Below are 21,913 nucleotides of genomic sequence, written 5' to 3' on the forward strand. Positions count from 1 at the left end.
GGTGTGGATTGTGGATTCACTTCTGGGATTGTCTCGACGTCGACGGATTTCGATGAACTCTTTGTGGGTCGCTGGTGTGTTGATGTTGAGACCGATTTGGAGATGTGAACTTGACGGCGCGACGGTGAACGTTTTATGCGTTTCGATCAATTTGATTCACATTTTATATAGTGCAACGACCAGACCAGTCCGCGTTTAGAGCTAAACCGTTCACAATGTGTCGATTAGTTGATGGTAGAGTAACCAAGTGGATTGCAACCAATTGCATCTTTCATACAATTTGACCACGAAATACCGTCATCATCACTAAAATAAATATACCTAGTAGACACGCATTAATTTTAAATTGGTAATTGGAAATTAATTTACGACTTCAGGATTAATCGTTGAATCATTGGCCTTTTCAAGACCAAACTTTTCTCTCCAGTTGTTTTCTCATGTCTGAGGATCCTGTGACCACTCGCCGCTTTAGTCCACTTGACTTCGCGCTTCAGCGCATTGGTCCTTTCCCGCAATCCACCTCCACATATCCGAAAAGAGAGTCAGTGTCTAGAATTGTAAATCAAGCAAACAAACGTCTTCTAACGGAACTAAGTTTGGATATTCATTCTAGCAATAAGTATAGTTTTTTAACATTTCCACTTCAATTAAACTGTAGTTTAAGAAGAACTCATCGAAATTAAAAGAAAGCACACAGATGTTCCATGTTATCGCCAATTTAATCATACCTAGAACCTACCAAGCAAATAATTAAATAGAAATTGATGACATTGCCAATTCGCACCGTCAGTGAATCATAGTTTATTGTTAAGTAACAGAGAAGACTGGCCATTAGTTTCGGGGTCAGAGGCCGGAGGCCAAGGCGTCTTATACGCGTCTGGTTTATCACATGAGATACCTGCTGGCATTTGGCTATGTGTTTGAATGTGGCACCGTCTTGGCTGCTATAGACTACAATAAATTATTATTACAGTTGGAATTTATTGGTGGTACCTAGATAACTTTAAATTTTAATTTCCCATTTCTGTGGGAATTTGCCATGCGAAGGGATGAAGTGATTTTTTTTATGTATTGTTACATCAAGTTGTACCTGTAACTGGGGTACATATAAGTGCTCATAATCATTACACGATTATTAACACTGTACCACTTTGTGAACTTTGTCAGGCGTGGCTCACTCCGCGATTTCGTCGCTTTGCTACAGGTAGCTAAAAGTCCATCCGTTCGACCCCAATTTTGGGGTTTGCCATAAGCCGCGCGTGGCGCTGTCGCCACCTAGCGGCCATATCTGTGATGATCGTGACAGACGCGTTTTGTTAGAGAGTGAGTCTTCTGTACCTAGTACTATTGTTTATTCTGTGACGTGACTTTGTCCTATGTACACTGTTGGTGTCCCTTAATTATTACAAATAAAACAGAAGTTTCTTAACTATCTTTCAGAAACAGTAGCGTCGCGTACGTATATTTTATTTACTAACAATGTAAAAGAAAGGCAATATAGTTAACACAACAGTAATTAAATATTGTGCTTGTCGACTAAATGCCCGGTAGAAACGGCCAAGAATGCAAGTAGAGATAATCATCGGACTCAACACACAAATATCAACGACGCATAATCGCGGAAAGAGAAAAGTGAAACGACATTCGGACATGGCAAGTGTGAAGTTATGACGATCTTACTTTTGACGGTTTCCTTAGTGAGACAGAACGACATATTTGTATGATAATTAAGCTAATTGCCATAATGACATTTTACTTTGGCTACAGTTTTTATAAAGTTTCGATTGTAGAGAAAACTGGTTACTTACTCAAAGTTAACTCGCGAGTTTTCACTTTCTATTTCCACTTTTCATAAGAAATTAATAAACTTACTTCAATCGTATAGTCGGAAGTTCAATGTGCTGGCATATCCAAGCATAATGTGTATAAATCTTCACCTTTATCTTTTCTTTTTATTTCATCTTTGTAATATTCCCAACGTGTGATGAAAATTTGCCGAGTTCAGTAGTTTTAAAGGTAGTTGCATCACTTTGTTATAAAGTAACTGATAATCATCTTTATATTACGTACTTATAACATTTAAATAATGAATGCGAACCTCTATTGTCTTCTACAAATGTCAACAATGAATTATTACATTTTCGCATTCTCTACTTGTATATTAAATTGTAGTCAATGTAGGTAATTGTTGAAGTGACGTTGAACATGCAAAATGTTTGGAAAACCGTGGCCCAAGGACTAGGATTTTTTAGTAACAAAATCCCGTTTTAAAGTTGTTTACATATGTTGGTAATCAATAATAATAATATATGTGGTAATTAGTGTAATTACCTCACTCACCAAAATCGGTAGTTTTGATGTTAGGGTGGAATACACGTACCCATACACACAGACGTGTATAAATTTACTGCTAAAATCATTCACTCTTTCGGTAGGTAGTGTGGGTCGGGTAAAAACATGCCATATCCTAGATAGATACCTAATAGACCAGACGGAGCAAGTGTCAAATAAATTATAGATAAAGTAAAACTAATCCCACCAAAAACATAAATGTAAAAAAGGAGAGCCAAGTTCAATACAAAAATTATGCTTGGCTGTGGGGCTCGCCGCAAAAAGAATGGAGATCTAAATGAGTGCCAAGTTCTATGCAAAATCCAAATACGTATTTATAGGAACAAAATAACATTATAAACAAGTATTAAACTCTATTTCTTTGCTTTATTGGATACCTATAACAATTGCTGTTATTTAAAAAAATGTGAGATCTTAAAGTAGGTTAGATTTGACTTGCTTCATGAAATTTGGGCTTCTAGATATAATTAAACACACGTAGTTTTAGGTGTTTACGTTAAAGGTGTTTTGAGTTATAGAAGGGTCAAAAGTGGCACCAAGTGGTTCGTGTAATATTACACTCGGCGCTGGCTAGCCAGTTCCTTTGCTTGAACTTGGCTTGACACGCTGCCGCGTGTCTAGATGACTGCAAATTACTTATAAAATGCATAGCACCTATCAGAGTCCTAAAGAATCTTCATTAATAACCCACTTACAAAAATAGAACAGACGTCAATCTACACCAGGGAACGACCTATTTCTGGCACGTTTTTTAGCATAGTGCCACCATTACATAATCATTATCACACGCCTAGACGTGGCTTATCGAGCCATTCCACTGCCTTTAGTAACTGATTATTACTAATAATACTAATAATTTATTAGTAAATAAGGGTGATACGATAACTTTTCACACATTGCATATTGTTGCGACCTAGTCTGGGGAAATACGGCTATATATAATGAGGCCAGGGCTTGGGGTAAGGCAAGTCGGTCATCGGTCAAGATGGCTCCAACAATACTTCTGAATCTGTTACTGGCAGGGCTACTTCAGGTAAGCATTTGCATTCTAATTTAAAAAATAGAACACAAGGGCTACTATGTCCCATGTCACTATAATATAGTGTTTATATTCACATGTCAATTTGCAAAGTAAATTTATCCTTTTGTTTGTGTCTGATCAAGTTTTGCTTAAAACAGTAACATTTACCATTTTCTTCAATTTCTAAATACATTTTGCCAGTAGTAACCCACTTTGCTATCATTCAGAAACAAGAGCGCCTACTGCGAATATAGAAATTCGATCGTCTCATCATAATGCTATATACAATTATACATATCTCTTAACGGCAAGCGCGATATCACAGGCAAATAGATGATTTTCAAATTTAGAAGTTCGCGGTGGTCCCGAAGGAACTCTAAAAGTCAGTCATATTTTCTGCTTGCTAGTTCTTCCTTGCTGCGTAGCCAATAGCTGCTTTAATGTCTTGAGCAAGTAGAACTCTCTTCTGCCTGCTCAAGTGCCGTCGTTTGCTCCCCAGCTGTCAGTCGCGCAGTACTATTCGTGCGGCTGCGCTCCTTTCGCCCCCTTCGCTCCTGCGGCCCTCGCCCCTCCCGCCTACGCCCCCTGCGGCTGCGCCCCTCCGCCATGCCCGTTCGCTCCTCCGCCATGCACGTGCCAACCTCCCGCACCAGCCCCGATCTTTATTTCCACTCCTCCGCCACCACCAATGTGCATTAACCCGCCAGCGCCTCCTCCAATCACCATCGAGATGCCGTGCCTTCCTCCGATAACTGTCACTCCTCCGCCCCTGCCTCCTCTAACCATCACTCCTCCTCCTCCACCGCCGTTCACGGTAACCCCTCCTTGCCCGCCTCCGCTCTTCCTGAACCCGACCCCGCTGCCGCCGGTGACCGTGAACCCACCGCAGCCGCCGCTGATGTATATCGACCCGCCGCCGCTGCCGCCTATGATGGTGGAGATTCCTTTGCCGCCGCCGATCATGATTGAGCTGCCGGCGCCGCCCCCGATCATGATCCAGCCGCCGGCGATCCCGCCCGTGATGGTGCAGCCCCCGCCGCTGCCGCCGGTGCCCGTCCAGCCGCCGTGCCCGCCGCCGGTGACGGTCCAGCCGCCGCCGCTGCCGGGCATGTGCGTGCAGCTGCCGCCGCCCGAGCCCGTGTCGATCCAGCCGCCGGCGCTGCCGCCGATGTGCGTGAACTTGCCCCCACTCCCGCCGGTGACCGTGCAGCCGCCGCCGCTGCCGCCTGTGACGGTGCAGCCGCCCGCGCCGGAGCCTATCTGCTTCCAAGTGCCGCCCCCGCCGCCGTTCTGCTTCCAGCCGCCGCAGCCCGCACCGATCTGCGTGCAGCCGCCCCCGCCGGCGCCGATCTGCTTCCAGCCGCCGACGCCGCCGCCGGTGTGCATCGTGCCGGACGGCACGCCGCAGTGCGGCTGCGGGTGTATCCCGGCGTACGACCCGTGCCCGTGTCAGTACGGCTACGGCGCCCCGATCTACTTATAACTCTCCCGATTGCGGAAGATTTTTCTAAGTAGAAGCCATATTTAGTGATAAGTTATAGTTTAAGTACTGATTTGTACAAAAAAGAAATAGTTTACTCGAAATAAAACTTTTTTATATAATTAAAAAATGCAGTTCTTTATTTCCTTATAAACCTACAAGTTTATAGTAAAATACCTCAGATAGACAAACGATAAATAGGTAACTGGTTTTGGTCGCATTACGTTAGTCATAATCATAACCCAGACTTAAATTATCATTTTAATGTGGCATCCAAGCCACTCGGCAGGCGGCGACCGCTTGCTGGGTTCCTTTAAATACGAGCACGCCAGTTTGAATCATGTCTCTTTTATAATTGTTTATATCGGTACCGATAGGTAATCAACTACTATATTTCCATTAAAATACCATATCGAATAAGTCTATCCGTCAGCGCAATACAAGCACGTACCTACTTACGGTCGCTACTTAGAGCTTAATTTGTCATGCTGATGATAGGTATTTTTTTTACCTGTACACAGTTATATGTTTTAAATGTTTTAATACAATCCGTACCTTAGATAGAGTAAAAAATATCGAGGTACCTATAGCATACTTTAAGAGCAATAAAAAATAACCCATCAAACACTCAGACTTACACTGCTAATTGTAAAATACAATCATTAGGTAATCAATCTATTACCCGAATCCCGAAGACATCTTTAAATAACAGTTTGTGTTGTTTGTTCCAGCATGGCGGGGTCCGGGGGGACCGAGTGGTCGGAGGGCGCGGCGGTGTGGTTCCAGCCACCCGGCGCCCCCGCACCTCTCCCCGGCCAGCTGGTGGAGGTGCACCGAGCGGCGCGCGTGCTGCTCGTCAGCGCGGTCGTCAACTCACAGGTAACGTAGGACGGTATGGTTCCAGCCACCCGGCGCCCCCGCGCCCCTCCCCGGCCAGCTGGTGGAGGTGCACCGAGCGGCGCGTGTGCTACTCGTCAACGCGGTCGTCAACTCACAGGTAACGTAGGACGGTGTGGTTCCAGCCACCCGGCGCCCCCGCGCCCCTCCCCGGCCAGCTGGTGGAGGTGCACCGAGCGGCGCGTGTGCTACTCGTCAACGCGGTCGTCAACTCACAGGTAACGTAGGACGGTGTGGTTCCAGCCACCCGGCGCCCCCGCGCCCCTCCCCGGCCAGCTGGTGGAGGTGCACCGAGCGGCGCGTGTGCTACTCGTCAACGCGGTCGTCAACTCACAGGTAACGTAGGGCGCTGTGGTTCCAGCCATCCGGAGGCCTCAGCTAGGCCCCTCCCCCCAGCTGGGGCCCATTTCTCGAACGGTATTAGACTAATATTATCAGTCCACAAACTGTCAAATTGTATGGGTTGCTATGACAACACACTTCAATAATATTAGACTATTAGACTAATATCGTTCGAGAAATTGGGCCTTGGTGGAGATGCACCGAGCGGAAGGGGACCGAAACCACCACTTGACATAAGGTACCCTTTCTTACACAACTGAAATGAACATTTAAAAAAATACATTTCCATAATCGTGTTCAAGTGCATAACAGACACTACGTTATCAAATATCCAACAATATACCTTATACACCATGAATAGAAGGAACATTATTGATTGCACGAGGTAGTAAAATCTGTGTGTGTATAAATGTGTTAGGGCGAAGCACGTTCGTTGCGTGATTTCGGCTTATAAAACGTGTTGTCATTAGCTGGTCTCAATCACAACTTATCGTACTTAGATCGGACTGTAGGCGATGAGAAAGATAAATATTGTCGCTAACTATTGAATAAATAAAATAGAGTACTAGAGAAAGCCAAGACATGCGTTTAATTGATCAAAATAATGTGTGAGTAAAAAATATTAGCAAAAGAAACAGGATTCTTCAATTTAAAATAGTGAGAATTGAATGCCAAAGTATGTTAATATGAGGAAAGTCTTATTACGCAGTTATGTAGTGCTTATAGACTATCACTAAAACCTAAAAGCCGGACAAGTGCGAGCCGGACTCGCACAACGAGGGTTCCGTACTTTTTAATATTTCTTGTTATAGCGGCAACAGAAATACATCATTTGTGAAAATTTCAACTGTCTACGACGGACAGTGGAGTCTTAGTAATAGGGTCCCGTTTTTACCCTCAGGGTACGGAACCCTTAAAAAGACAATACCTATTAGGTGCCTGCACGACTATTAAATTGCCATAAACGACCAACTACTTATGCTGTAACTTCCATTCCAATTTACCTACAGCAAATCTTAGAATGTATCATCGATTATTTACAATTTGAGTAAGTAAAAGTGTTGACAGTCATGTAAATTGCAGTAAGTGTAAGTTTATCGGTCACGAGTCAGATACGTTACATAAACGTTGGTCTACGAAACAACGTGTACCTTTCGCGAGGCCGACGGCCGCTGCCAACGCAGCATGACCGGCCTGCAAGGTCGGGGCGACCGCTACTAATGCTACAAGCTACAATACATACAACCTTTATGCGGAATTGCAGTAAACGACAAAACGAAAACATCAGTGTTTGCCTGATTTAAGATAGAGGATGACTAGCAATTGTTAAACTTCAAAATACCTTACATATGGTGGTACTTTCCTGCACTAGTGCGGGAAAGAGCACTTTCCGTGCATATGTCGAAAATTTTAAGGTCCATATTTTTACTGTAAAACGTTGTACGATACACGTGCGAATAGGTAATTCGCAACTCTTGTCGATTTAAAACACTCCCTTCGGTCGTGTTTTAATTTATCGATACTCGTTTTTAAAATTGCTCTTTTCCGCACTTGTATCGTAAATAACTTATCTAAAGATAATATATTTAAATCACTACACTACACCTTATAAAACAAAGTCCCCCGCCGCGTCTGTCTGTGTGTTTGAATGTTCGATAAACTCAAAAACTACTGAACAGACTTTCACGCGGTTATCACCTATTGATGTTCAATAGAGTGATTCTTGAGGAAGGTTTAGGTGTATAATTGGTTTAGGTTCACTCGTAAAGCCGGGCGGGTCGCTAGTATAGAAAATGACTAAGTAAAAACTTCGAAATATCTTTAAATAAAGATATAAATATCACATCGATCAACATTCAAGTGAACAGATGCCATCACGACGTGTTTTCATCTAGCTCATTGTTGGTGACAACCCCATCTCTAGATAATCGCTTTTTTATCGGCTTGCGTTACAATTACAATTGGACGTAGTTTAGCGTAAAAGATCCATCCTCTAAAATTTGTCATTTAAATGAATGACTTTTCCGTTTGACAGAAAGTTCAAATTTTACTAACAGATTTTTGTGGATTGGATCTTTTACCCTAAACTACGTCCAATTGACACATCAGATAAAAGTACGAACTGTGTTGTTCCTTTTTTATATATTTTTTGCGGGAACAATATCATATGACAGTCTGTAGGTAGATGGCACTTTGTTACTAAATCAGCTATTTGACTACAGAGGGAAGATAGGTAGGTCAAGTATCAAAATTTTTATCGCTAACTTAGTATTAAATATATATCGTTCTTTTGGCGATAATTGGGGTCAAAAAAAAATAGGCAGGCTAGGACTGTCAAGTGCTGGTTCAAAGACCAATAATAAATACAAACATATAAAAACGATATTTAAATCCGAATCTTTCTTTAGCCTTTGCAAGCCTCCGCTAAGCTCAGCTCAGAGCGCAATACCTACCTATAAAATTTTGTACGCAGGGCCTCACTAGGTTAATAAACATACAAATACATAGATTAAATCTCCGATAGGACATAAGAGCTATCCAATAATAACCACAATACACCGGCTTCGCAATCGGCGTATAAAAACAGGTACAATAGTATTGTTGATTGCAGACGATGTAGGTACATAACAAAATCGAGACATGCCATCTTTTCAGCCTTGCATCGCACAGCGTGCGGGGAACAAACTGATCTGCAAATAGGTACATAATGTGTATTTCAATAAATGTTTGCCATTCACATGCACTGTCCAACAAAACAAACCATAAATATCGGGTGCCATAGCCACCCATTCTTCTTCTCTGTCGTATCGCTCTTGACAGGTCATCGGTAGTAGAGGCGGACACAGCTCTTCGCACGATCTCCCGCCATCTCTCCCCGTTGGCAGACTGCCTGACACAGTCAGATACGCGCTTTCCCACTGCGGATTTTATTTGGTCAGTCCAGCGCATAGGTGATCAGTAGGTAGGTAGGTAGGTAGGTAGGTGATAGGTGGGCTACCGCGAAAACCGAAATTCGCAAATTGCGGGGATCTTTCTCTTTTACTCCAATAAAGGCGTAATTAGAGTGACAGAGAAAAATGCCCGCAATTTGCGAACTTCGATTTTCGCAGTTATAGCCCTGCCGCGCGATCTGGTTCCCTCCACTCTTCCTTGTACGACCAGTCGCTCTATAGAGTCGTTACACGAGCAACACTAGGAAAGTGCTAATTAGAACGACGACTTACAAAATATGTAGGTATGGAGTCCGCCTGTACAAACACTCTAATGATTCATTGTGGTGCCACTTAGTATTCTGGGCTGCGTGCCTTTCCGTCCGTCCGTCCGTTGTTCGCTGCATCGCTTAGGGCTACAAAGGAACAAAAAACGTATTTAAATCCTCTTTATTCATTTGTTTCCTTTAACAACACTTGTTGTAGGTATATTTTAGGCAAACCATGAACCGGGTTTCAGGGCTTTTGAAACTGTATGCGATTTAAGGCCGTAAGGTTATATAGGTTCTTCTCTCACTGAGCTAGACGTATTGAATTGTTATTTTTAACAAAACAAGAAATTACTTAATGAGTTAGATTAAAAAGATTAAATTTTAATTCGTTACAATGGAATAATGTTTTAGATTTTTTAAGTTGCTATTTTTGACATAATATTATTTTGTAAGGTTTTTTTAATGTACACAATATAGAAATTTTTATAATTTAATTTAAATCAATTGAATTCATTTTAATATAAATAATGTTTTAATTTTTTTTTTAGGCATTTATGACATAATATTATTTTATAAGGTTTTTTTTTTTGTATTTATGATTTTGACATGTTATTTTAATTATTTAATGTTGTCGTTTTTATTTCGTTTTTACTAGGAACAAATTTTATACCGTTGTGACCGGGTTGTAATTTACACATTTTGGAAAATTTTCTGTTTACACTTTCGCGCATTGTATCTTGTAAATATAATATAATTGTGACATTTATTTTAGAATATGAGTAGCCCAGCTAAGGCTACGTGCCCGTATTGTCCGGGGTCGCCTAAGCTATATGTTGTACCTCGGGGTCTTAGTATTCACATAAGTAAGGTTCACAAGGATGTGGCCCAGACTGCTAGTCTAGCGGTTCCTGATGTAAATTTTGTGAATACTGTATCTCAGGCGGTCCCGGGTAATACAACAGCTCCACCGCAAATGCAGGCAGTTAACTGGGAGGTTTTGCCAACCTTGAAATCGAGCGTGCGTGTTTTAAGGCATATTCCGAAGGGCGCAAGGAGTCAAGCTGCGCGTAGACTTTGTGAGGTCATACGAAAAGTTTTAGACACAAACGATGTTTACGACTGGTTCACCTTCCTAACTTTTTCTTTCTCAGCTCTGAGAGTACCAGAAAGCAAGTCGGATAGTCGATCTTTGACCACCAAAGTCAAGGAAAACATCGAAAGTGCGAGTTTATGTTTTCCTGATGACAGTGATGACCATGAAACTCGCGTATCGGGCTCTAAATATCGCGCTATAGAGGCTAAAGTTTACGACGGTGATGTGAGGGGTGCAGTACGGTTGCTTCTGTCTGATTCTTCGCTGGCACCAGTGGATCAGGATACTTTGAACTCTTTACGAGAGGAGCATCCATCTCCATCTAGGCCGCTGTGTTATCCTCCGGAACCAGATAGAAATAGCACCTTTTTATCAGTAACGTCCCATGAGGTTGCTAAGGCACTGGGCTCATTTTATAATGGTTCTGCATCCGGACTGGACGGTTTGCGTCCACAACATCTTAAAGAGCTTACTTCTTCTTCTGCGGGTGATAATGGTCGACGTTTATTGGATTCCCTTACCGATCTGTGCAACTTCCTGTTAAAGGGTATGCTAAATTTGGAGGTGAGGCCCTACCTGTACGGCGCCTCGTTATGTGCACTCTCAAAAAAGGATGGCGGCATACGACCGATTGCTGTGGGTAGCGTAATTAGGCGTCTGACTGCGAAGTTGGGCTGTCGTGCTGTTCGAGATAGAATGTCTGAGCAGTTGCAGCCACAGCAGGTTGGTTTTGGTACAGCGAGGGGGTGTGAGGCGGCTATACATGCGACTAGATCGTTTGTTTTAAGTAACGATAACTCTAATAGTGTCCTTGTCAAGATTGATTTAAAAAACGCGTTCAATTGTGTTGACAGGGACGTTATTCTGAAGGAGGTTTTAGATTTGGCGCCGTCTCTCTACCCTTTTGCGTATCAATGCTACTCGGGTGCTAGCAACTTGTATCTCAAGGACAGCTTAATCTTGTCGCAAGTTGGGGCTCAACAGGGCGATCCTTTGGGTCCTTTGATTTTTTGCTTGGCGATACAAAAGGCCATTGTCGCATTAAACTCGCCTCTTAATGTGTGGTACCTTGACGATGGTACCATTGGTGGATCGCCTGAAGCGGTAAACGAGGACCTAAAGAAGCTTATACCAGCTTTGAGGGAGATTGGGTTGGAAGTAAACCCAACAAAGTGTGAGCTCTACGCTTGTGGTCTCGTACCGGATGCCTCGTCAAGATCTCTGGAAGAGTTGCTACCAGGTATTAAGAAGGTCAATAAAGCTTCTCTTTCTCTGCTGGGGGCGCCAATATTTCCTGATGGGGTCAGTGCGGCTCTGCAGACTAAAAAAGAGGCTCTTGAAGCAGTGCGGGGTCACTTGGGGAATCTGTCGTCCCATGTCGCTTTAACATTGTTGCGAAATTGTTTTGCCACTCCGCGGATGACTTATATTTTACGGACGTCGCCATCGTGGCTTTTTGTCGACGACGCGAGGGAGTTAGATGGACAGCTGAAGTTGACCTTGGAGCTAGTTCTGAACGTGGAGCTCAGTGAAGCACAGTGGGTTCAAGCGGCACTCCCTGTTCGGTACGGTGGTTTGGGGATTCGTCGCGTGGAGGATGTGGGACTAGCGGCGTTTCTTGCGTCTTCGTTTGGAGCTGAGGGTCTTGTCACTCGCATTTTTTCTTTGAATGGTGGCATTTCCCCGGTCCCATTCGTTGCTGAAGCGCTGGCAAGATGGTCGGTCACAGTCCCGATTTGCGGCCTCACAACCCTGCCGTACAGCGGGAATGGGACGACGTGCGGAGCAAACATGTATACAGCTCATTGGTGTCTGGTGCCTCGGGAGCAGATCTGGCGCGTCTCAAGGCCATCGCGGAGCCAGAATCAGGGGCGTGGCTCCATGCATTGCCCTCACCTCAACTGGGTACCATGCTAGACAATGACTCGCTGAGAATAGCTGTGGCACTCAGATTGGGGGCAAAGGTGTGTGAGCCTCACCGCTGTGGCTGCGGAGCATGGGTGGCGGAGAACGGGCATCATGGCTTGAGTTGCCGACGATGCGCTGGCCGTTTTCCGAGACACCACTCTATAAATGAGATTGTGCGGAGGGCCATGGTTTCGGCAAACGTTCCCTGTGTGTTGGAGCCGCCGGGTCTCAGTCGCACGGATGGGAAGAGGCCGGACGGCCTTACGTTGGTTCCGTGGCGGAGAGGACGCTGCCTCTTGTGGGATGCAACTTGCGTGAGCACGTTTGCTGCATCCCATTTAGGGCAGACCATGCGTTGTGCTGGTTCGGCGGCGGAGACTGCTGCCAAGCAAAAGCACGTTAAATACTCCGCACTGGCATCCGCTTACGATTTTGTGCCGGTAGCACTGGAGACAGCGGGGCCGTGGGGAGTCGAAGCTCGCCGACTTTTTGGGGAAATAGGCCGGCGTTTGCGGGAGAGAGGTGGTGATCCTCGCTCTGGGTCGTACTTGGTTCAACAGGTCTCCATAGCAGTTCAGCGGGGGAACGCTGCAGGCATTATGGGGACCTTTGAGCCAGGTACGATGCAGGGTGGGTTATTTTAAGCTTTGTGTAGGTTAAGTTTTATTTGAATTATTTGAATTATTTTTAGGGGTTTTTTTACAATAATTGTATTAATGATGTGTAATATTATGATTGTATAAAATGAATAATATATTGGGGGCGTGTGAATTAAACTTAAATTGTATTTTTTACATCGATTAAAAATAAAATTGCGCATTTTTAGAAGCAATATTATTTTTTTGCAAAAATAATTAAAAAAAAATTTATGGTGCGTTTTAGACCTATGCTCATGATTTTTTCTTTCGAGCGTAATTTTTAACCGACTTCCAAATCTCAAAGAAGGAGGTTCTCAATTCGGTTGTATGTTTTTTTTTATTTTTTTTATTTTTTTTTTATTTTTTTTTTATTTTTTTTTATGTTTGTTACTCCATAACTCCGTCATTACTGAACCGATTTTGAAAATTCTTTTTTTGATTGAATGTATATGCATACAGATTGGTCCCGTTTTTGTCAAAATCCAGTTCTGATGATGGGATCTATGAGGAATCGAGGGAACTCCTCAAATCTTAAAGGCATACACATAGTGATTTTTGGCTTTTTATCAACGAATCAAGCATATACATCCAAAAAAGTGACATTTGATGAAGTGGAACTGCTGATGATGATCAGAACGGAACTCTTTAATGACGCATAGTTCACGGTTGGCGATTTGTCCTCTTCGTTATGTTTGTTAAGCAAGTTAAATTTTTAAGCCACATTTTTGTCAAGCTCGAGTTCTGATGATGGGATCCATGAGGAATCAAGGGAACTCCTCAAATCTTAAAGGCATGCGTATAGAGATTTTTGTATTTACATCAGAAAATCAAGCATTTTCATTAAAAACTGTTGCATTTGATGAAGTGGAACTGCTGATGATGATCAGAACAGAACTCTTCAACGACGCATAGTTCACGGTTGGCGATTTGTCCTCGTCGTTATGTTTGTTAAGCAAGTTAAGTTTTTAAGCCACATTTTTGTCAAGCTCGAGTTCTGATGATGGGATCCATGAGGAATCAAGGGAACTCCTCAAATCTTAAAGGCATGCGTATAGAGATTTTTGTATTTACATCAGAAAATCAAGCATTTTCATTAAAACTGTTGCATTTGATGAAGTGGAACTGCTGATGATGATCAGACCAGAACTCTTCAACGACGCATAGTTCACGTTTGGCGATTTTTCCTTTTCGTTATGTTCGTTAAGCAAGTTAAGTTTTTAAGCCACATTTTTGTCAAGCTCGAGTTCTGATGATGGGATCCATAAGGAATCGAGGGAACTCCTCAAATATTAAAGGCATACGTATAGATTTTTTTGTATTGTCATCATAAAATCAAGCATTTACATTCAAAACTGTCGCATTTGATGAAGTGGAACTGCTGATGATGACCAGAACAGAACTCTTCAATGACGCATGGTACACGTTTGGTGATTACGAATTTCGATTTTGACTTGGACTGAGACCCGGACTCGGACTCATACCCGGATCCGGTTCGGACCCGGATCCGGTTCGAACCCGGACCTGGACTCGGATCCGGATTCGGACCCGGACTCAGAACCGGACTCGGACCCGGACTCGGATCCGGACTCGGACCCGGTCTCGGACCCGGACACGGACCCGGACTCTGACCCGGACTCTGACCCGGACTCGGACCCGGACCTTGACCCAGAAAACCACTATGATACCTTAACTAAATAAACAACTATGATTACCTACCATAAAATTAATGTAGGTATAAAGTACGATGATGCCAATCTTACTAGCCCCTCCCGCTAGTCCCGCTTAAACCCCCGTACACCGCACGGCATGCGCCATTAAGTGGGTTAGGTTAGGTTTGAACTGCGATCCTCACAGAACCGAACAAGGATTAGGTTAGGTTAGAACGGCGAGCCTTACAGAAACGAAATGCTACTTGAAAAGTGGGTTTGATTAGGTTTGAACTGAGGAGTGGGTTAGGTTAGGCTAGAACTACGACCCTCATGGCTCCTCTTCACGGTGGGCCAACGCCGGCCACTCCAAGGGACGCATTTATGCGTTAGAGGGAGCAAGTGATAGTGCATGGCTGCGTCCCTTGGAGTGGCCGGCGTTGGCCCATCCTGTAGAGGAGCCATTATACAGAAGCGAAATGCTAGTAAAAAAGTGGGTGGTTTTACCTCTTTTTCTACATAGTGTACCATCTACAATAATCTTTCATCGGCCCCCATGGAAGTCGGTTTTTTTTTCTTAAAAATTATTTTAATCTGGTTTCGAATCGATGTCATCATTGGCCTTTACGTCTATTGCAGACGATTTATGGTGTAACATACATTACACCGCCTGGGACGGAATTAAGGAAACGCAGGGATGCCCAGCACCTGCATTACCCTCTCGGCTTCATTGTCTTATGCCACAGGAAAGGCGAGCCAATACGTGTGGAGACAGGTCAGCTGCAGGAATCTGCCGCATATTTCAGGTTGGACCCTACTCGCGCCTTACGGAAACTCCATTCCGGGTTTTATTTTGGAGTATCCTTCTCCTAGATGGATTGCAAAACAATGCTAAGAGGACCATCTCCCCTGTGACAAAATAGCTTCTTACTTCGTTTGTGGACTTAGTCGCCTCGTACGACACCCTATCTTATGTGAAGGTTGGCGCTATTCTAAAGCCGGCCACCACACGGCACAAATCGATGTAGTTACTAGAGAAAAGCCTTAAGATTGCTATTCATATTTTCTGGCATCCGTATTACGCTGTAAGAAAGTGCGAAAGATTTTTCTAAATCTGCTGTCTGAATCTACGACGGCAACGGCATGTTAAAACTGTGATTTATCTTTATCACCTTTTTTTCACAAGATTTTGATGGCACGCAATTGATTAATGTTGGTGACGATTCGAAAAGGCGTCGACACATTGTTAATAATTAACGACGTGAGTTTAGATGGTAATCGGATGAAAATGTTTGATTAAAAGTTAAGAGGTGCCAGGGTCATTTAGCTGTTGAGTTCAACCACAGCAGGTTCAAGTGTTTCGTAATCCGAATTGCTTTAAACATGTTCGACACTATTGCCTAAACTACCGACGCAGTTTTGTAGTTGAACCATTGTTTTTGAAAAAGTAGAGAGTTATCATAAAATATCTATCTTCTTACTATACCAAGATAAACAAAGATTGTAGGTAACTCTAAGATCTTGTTGCGTGATAGTAATTTAGGTGGAAATTTGATCGTAAATAAAGCTTTTTTTATATCTTAACTAAGTAGGTAGGTACTCGTTATTTCCCTACCGCATCGTTGTTGAGTCAATTAAAATCTACTCCTCATAGGTTAAATACAACATTGCTCTAATCCCAATCCGGTAGTTAACGATCTAATAAAACTACAATTTCAACATTCCGCTGATTAAAGCCACCGGTTTACGTAGTAAACGCATATAGGTAGTCCATCAACGTCCATCTAACGCCGAGCTACCCCCGACTGGTCCGACGGCGGGCCCGTTACTCCTCCGAGCTAACAGTTCTGTAACCAGCTTCCGAACGGCCACTTGTGAACTGCATTTACTAAGAATGTGCTGTGTGTGTTCAAAAATGTGCAGAATACGATGACAATAGACCGCAAACGTTGTTGAGTGTTCCGCCTTGTCAGATAGCGCGTTTAGCCGTGACCTATGTGTGTTTGGGGGCATTGAAGTCTTACCAAAGATTGACTAAAGAATGTGCCGTGAAATGTGTTCAAGATTGCAGTGTATAGGATGACGCAAACCGAACCTACAAACATTTTGAGTAACTATTCGGCCCTGTCATAATTTCATACGGTATCTTTCACGTACCTTCCTTGCACTTGTAGGATAAAAAAGAATGTGAAAAGTGAACCTATTTTACGATTTTGAGTGACCTGTAACGTTAGCCGATGCGTGTTCGCTTCGCTCCAACGCCGCGCAGCTCTCCCGAATCCTGCGGTTCTATCTCGTGCAACTCTTGCGACTCAACATGCCGGCTACCGCGTATCTCACGCCGGCAGCTGAACCGGCATAGCGCGCCGGTGGCACCGAGCGCGAAAATGCCAACAATGCCAACAATGCCAAGGTCGGCGAGCGCCAGGCTGCCAAGCGCGCCGACCCGGCATCGCCGGCGGCCCACGGCGGTGCGCGAGCTGAGGGATCTGTGCCTGGATGTACTAGTGCGAAATGTAATTAGATTTATTAACAATACATTCAGAACTGTTAACACTACATTGTTTATGGCCTTGTTCTAGTTAAACAATAGGTGCGTCTTGCAGATTGCAGTGGGAATGCAATTTGTGTGAATAGTTATTTTGTCTAGGGCAACCTTCACTTGGCCCTATTTACTTAAATATAATATAGGTACATATCTATATGTATCTCGTTTGCTCTATTTATGAATTATACGCAGAATCACATTGCACCTGGCTTGGTTGTCTAATTTCTTACATCTGCAAAAAAGCTTTATCAACATAAAGTACAAATTAATTATTAGCAGAAAGATTCCACTTGCATACTGCATTCTATATTATTTTATTAGCCAGCTCGACGGCGTCTTTCTGCGGAATCTAGTACCGTAATGTGCATGATATCCCGAGACAAGACCTGTCATCAACATCGCAGCTAAATTCAAGAATCTAGTTAGAATCACTTGGGGCATCACAAGATCGCAATGAATCATTTAATGCATTTATTTGTATCATTAACTTAGCCGTCGATTGTACGAAGGTCACCTAACTGTACCGCGGCAATGCTGGCCAGCTCATTATTAAAGCCTACTCGACCACGACAACGCAACGTAATCTAATATGCGACTAAGCAATTTGCAAGCCTGTACCACGACACACTTTCCGCCGGCTGTCAGCCAGCTGTCCAATTCATTACGTCGCAAGCACGCGACCGCCCGCCGAAGGTGCGAATCAAACCGCCGGTGAATATCGCGTAATTTGAATAAGCTTGAAAGCGAAATGGCCGGGTCACGAAAGATGGCTGATACAATTGTGCAGCATTCATTATGTTATGTCACAGTTATGCTTTACAGCCTGCGAGCGTGATTTTACGTCTGGTTGCATTTTTATGCCGTTTGGCAACTTACTCCTTGGAAGTAAGCCAGTAGGAAATTGTAACGCATTTAATTTAATTTAAACTTGCACAATGATCGAAAGTGAAGCGTCTTCGTAATAAATCTGGTTCAATTAATTAATATTTTGATGACTTTCACAGTCGTCTTAGATGATTAGAATTGGCATTCTTTACATAACATGGGATGGGAAGATGCTATCATACGAAAATTAAAATTCTAGTTCCCATGGCTTCGTTATGTGCGGTTTTGTCTTAATTCATGCCAGTTGCGAAACAGTTAAGTAAAACTAGTTTTCGCGTATATTTTCTACTGCCGAGCCGGCTACAAAGCTATGACGAATTTTACAAAACGGAATATATGTTAAGACTTCCCTGTTATACGAATATCATAACAGTTCAATTGTTTTAAAGCATTTGATAATAATGCACACGCTTGAATTAAATACGTGCGGTCTTCGTTGTGCATGATTGTGAAAAACAGGCTATAACTTTAACGCTGCCGTCTTACACCCAAAACATTTATAAACTTCTGAATGAAAAAAATCAGTTTGACAAATATATTTTTTATAAACGTGTTCCTTTCATTTGCATTAACTACTTGAAATTGAGGTCTTTGTCTCGCTTCTTCTATTCAACTAACTCGACAAATTTTTCTTCCTATTTCTAACGTATACCTTCTCTTCACAGCCCCAAACCTTTGCCCTCCAAATGGGCACGGGTGACGAGGAGGGCGACCCGGTATGGCCGCGCGAGGAGCTCGGCCCCACCGGCGTGGAGGACATGACGCGCCTCCACGACCTGCACGAGGCCGCGCTGCTCTGGAACCTCAAGCTACGCTACGAGCAGGGACTCATCTACACCTACGCCGGCTCCATACTGGTGGCCGTCAACCCGTACCGGCCCGTGGATGCGCTGTATGGACTGCAGACTGCGAGGAGGTGAGGCTAACAAAATATTTACGCACAAAGAACTTAGAATTACACTTTTTCTTTCTCATGCTCGTATTTATTCCATGATTCATAACTGTGTTGTATAATTGATCGTTGGTTCCAGGTACCACGCAGCGGAAGCCCTGGGCGATCTCCCCCCACACCTGTTTGCCATAGCCGCGGCTGCGCGCGCATCTCTGCCGCACCCGCAGGCCATTCTCATCTCCGGCGAGTCCGGCGCGGGCAAGACGGAATCCACCAAACTAGCAGTACAGTTCTTGGCTGCAGTCGCCCCTGCTCCACCAGGCCGAGCGCCCGTCTCCGAGCAGATCCTCGAGGCAGCACCGCTGCTAGAGGCCTTCGGAAACGCTAGAACACCAAAAAATCACAATTCTAGTCGATTCGGGAAACTTCTAGAACTGTATTTCAAAGATGGCGCGCTGGCCGGCGCGCGAGTAGCACATTATCTACTTGAGAAGTCGAGAATAGTCACGCAGTCCCCAGGAGAAAGAAATTATCATGTATTTTACGAGCTACTCGCTGGTTTAGACGAAGAGCAAAGGAAGGCTAGGGGTCTCCTAGCTGCCGAGCATTATTTTTATTTGAATCAAGGAGGCGATTCAGGCGGAGCGGGCGCGGGTGCCGACTGGTCCGCTCTTTGTGGTGCCATGCAAGTGCTCGGCATTGGAGACGCCGAGCGAGAAGACATTATCAGAGTATTAGCAGCTGTTCTTCACTTAGGAAACGTTTATTTTCATAGAAGACAGCTTCGACACGGCCAAGAGGGGGTGCAGTTAGGTGGTGGGGCTGAAGTGCGTTGGGCGGCACATCTTCTGAAGGTCCCCGCGGAAGCAATGGCCAGAGCTCTGACCACCCGAGTGACAGCGGCCCGCGCCGAGCGCATGAGGTCGCCTTTACCGATCGATCAAGCTTTAGACGCAAGAGACGCATTCGCTAAAGCACTATACTCATCATTATTCAACTGGTTGGTCCTTCGAATCAACTCGATCGTACACCGGGCGGGTCTACACGACGCGCACAGAATATCTCTCCTCGATATCTTCGGCTTCGAAGACCTGGAAGAGAACTCATTCGAGCAATTATGCATTAACTTTGCGAACGAAACGCTGCAGCACTATTTCAACAAACACATTTTCAAATTGGAGCAACAAGAGTATCAGAAAGAGAGGTTGGAGTGGTCAAATCTCGCGTGGAATGATAACTCTCCGGGTAGGTGTTGTTTCTCTGATTTGTGCTTTAATTCTATACGGATATGTTCTTATTTTGATTGGGTTTGCAGTGATCCAGCTCCTGAGCAAAAAGCCAGTGGGTATCCTGCACCTGCTGGACGACGAGAGCAATTTCCCGCGCGCGTCCGACGCGTCCTTCCTGGAGAAGTGCCATTACAATCACGCTCTCAACGAACTGTATTCGAGGCCCAGACTGGGAGCGAGTGAATTTGGTGTAAGTCGGCTATAACCAACTATTCCTCTAACCAGAGCGGCTACCGCAAAAACCGAAATTCGCAAATTGCGGGGATTTTTCTCTGTCACTCTAATTACACCTTCATTAGAGTAAAAGAGAAAAATCCCCGCAATTTGCGAACTTCGATTTTCGCGGTTATAGCTCAGTTTCATTTCGTTAATGGCACAATAGTTACTCGTAGGGTCTGTGCGGAAAGAGAAGAGTCGTAGAATGTATGGGCTCCCCTACATTTCACGACTCTTCTCTTTCCGCACAGACTCTATACGATTTCTCACTAAACACCTCAGTAACATAAAGTTGAGATTCATTTAAATATAGAAATGAGAGTAAATTAGAAATTAGAATTATGATACGCATTTCAAATATACCAATTTGTAATTAAGTAGTTTAGATGATTTTTGTGATCTACTTTGAGATTAAACGGCGAATGTCATCAACTCATTACGTTGTGTAATTTTGGATTTTGGATAATGTATTAAATATATTAAAAACGGGTCACTCACGTGTTTTAAGTTGAAAAACGCTCGACATGTTTCACTGCGTACCGAGGAGTGTCATCAGGAGTTTGCGTTGACGGACCGGCGCAGACTGCGCCCGCGCCCGATGACTCGGCTTTAGCTTTTAATATGTCTGTGTCTCACGAAGGTTTGAATAATGTTTATAAATCTTATGTCATCACTCATCAATTTCTATAGCAATCCGTTCTTAACAATCGACCAAAGCAGTTTATAAACATTAGGTAATCATTCTAGAAAATGTATTGAATGAATGAATAATATTTCAGGACTAGTCCCATATTATGTTAGTAACAAGTTTGGTACAAACTTAAATTTAGTGTTAGCGCAAAGCAACATAAATAAAATTTAACAAATAAAACTTATAACCTACCTACGTGGAGCGCGATACATTGGAGCTGCGTCCATCTACGCATCAGCGAGGAATCCCAGCGGTCCGCGAACGCGCTCAGGATACCGTTGGTGCTGCAGCGAACTCGGGCTAGCAGGGAGATCTAGCTACTAGCTAGCTACTAGATCAAATTATATCCGTATTATATCCGTGTATCAAATCTTAATCAGTCAGTTGTTTCGTACAGGTGAAGCATTATGCCGGCCAAGTGTGGTACAACGTAGAAGGGTTCCTCGATAAGAACCGAGATGCGTTGCGCGGAGATGTGCTGGAGCTGCTTTGCTCCAGCGAAGTTCCTTTGGTGGCTGAGATGAGCGCGCAGCTGCGGGCGCAGCATGATGCGAATAAAACACTTCCACGTGGGGCTAATGGCCGCTTCGTCACCATGAAACCGAGGACGCCTACTGTCGCTGCAAGGTCAGTAGAAATATAATAGATCTGTATGAGTGCTAGCTGCTCTTCTTCCGTGAAAGATGAGCGCGCCTTCCATAATTTGCGGGAACCCTTTCTAGCCTGTACCCTTGCACCTGCCCGGTTAGGTAATCTTAAGACGCCACTTATCATATCCATTAGTGATGGTGACTGCCAAAAGTCAACTATTTA

At 43.9% G+C, this 21,913-nt stretch overlaps 2 protein-coding genes across 2 annotated transcripts in view; both read left to right on the top strand.

Annotated features, from left to right (window-relative positions):
- Positions 1-21,913, top strand: part of LOC134667505 (unconventional myosin-XV) — a 129,265-nt gene that overhangs the window by 31,955 nt on the left and 75,397 nt on the right. The window contains exons 2-6 of the mRNA XM_063524932.1: positions 5,585-5,732; positions 18,678-18,928; positions 19,044-20,149; positions 20,220-20,383; positions 21,498-21,727. Coding sequence (XP_063381002.1) covers positions 5,586-5,732; positions 18,678-18,928; positions 19,044-20,149; positions 20,220-20,383; positions 21,498-21,727 — 1,898 coding nt within the window. The 5' untranslated portion in view covers position 5,585. The remainder of the gene's footprint in view (positions 1-5,584; positions 5,733-18,677; positions 18,929-19,043; positions 20,150-20,219; positions 20,384-21,497; positions 21,728-21,913) is intronic.
- LOC134667478 (uncharacterized) lies at positions 3,256-4,912 on the top strand. The gene is made up of 2 exons (XM_063524898.1): positions 3,256-3,385; positions 3,873-4,912. Exons 1-2 carry the CDS (start codon positions 3,338-3,340, stop codon positions 4,854-4,856), a joined length of 1,032 nt encoding a protein of 343 aa, XP_063380968.1. The 5' UTR covers positions 3,256-3,337; the 3' UTR covers positions 4,857-4,912.

This window comes from Cydia fagiglandana, chromosome 9 (genome assembly GCF_963556715.1).
Source record: "Cydia fagiglandana chromosome 9, ilCydFagi1.1, whole genome shotgun sequence".
Lineage (NCBI taxonomy): Eukaryota > Metazoa > Arthropoda > Insecta > Lepidoptera > Tortricidae > Cydia > Cydia fagiglandana.

Excerpts from the sequence above, each read along its gene's own strand:
- LOC134667478 (XM_063524898.1), top strand. The coding sequence starts at position 3,338 with ATGGCTCCAACAATACTTCTGAATCTGTTACTGGCAGGGCTACTTCAG. Across the intron at positions 3,386-3,872 it reads TACTGGCAGGGCTACTTCAG|CTGTCAGTCGCGCAGTACTA; the intron begins GTAAGCATTTGC and ends TTTGCTCCCCAG.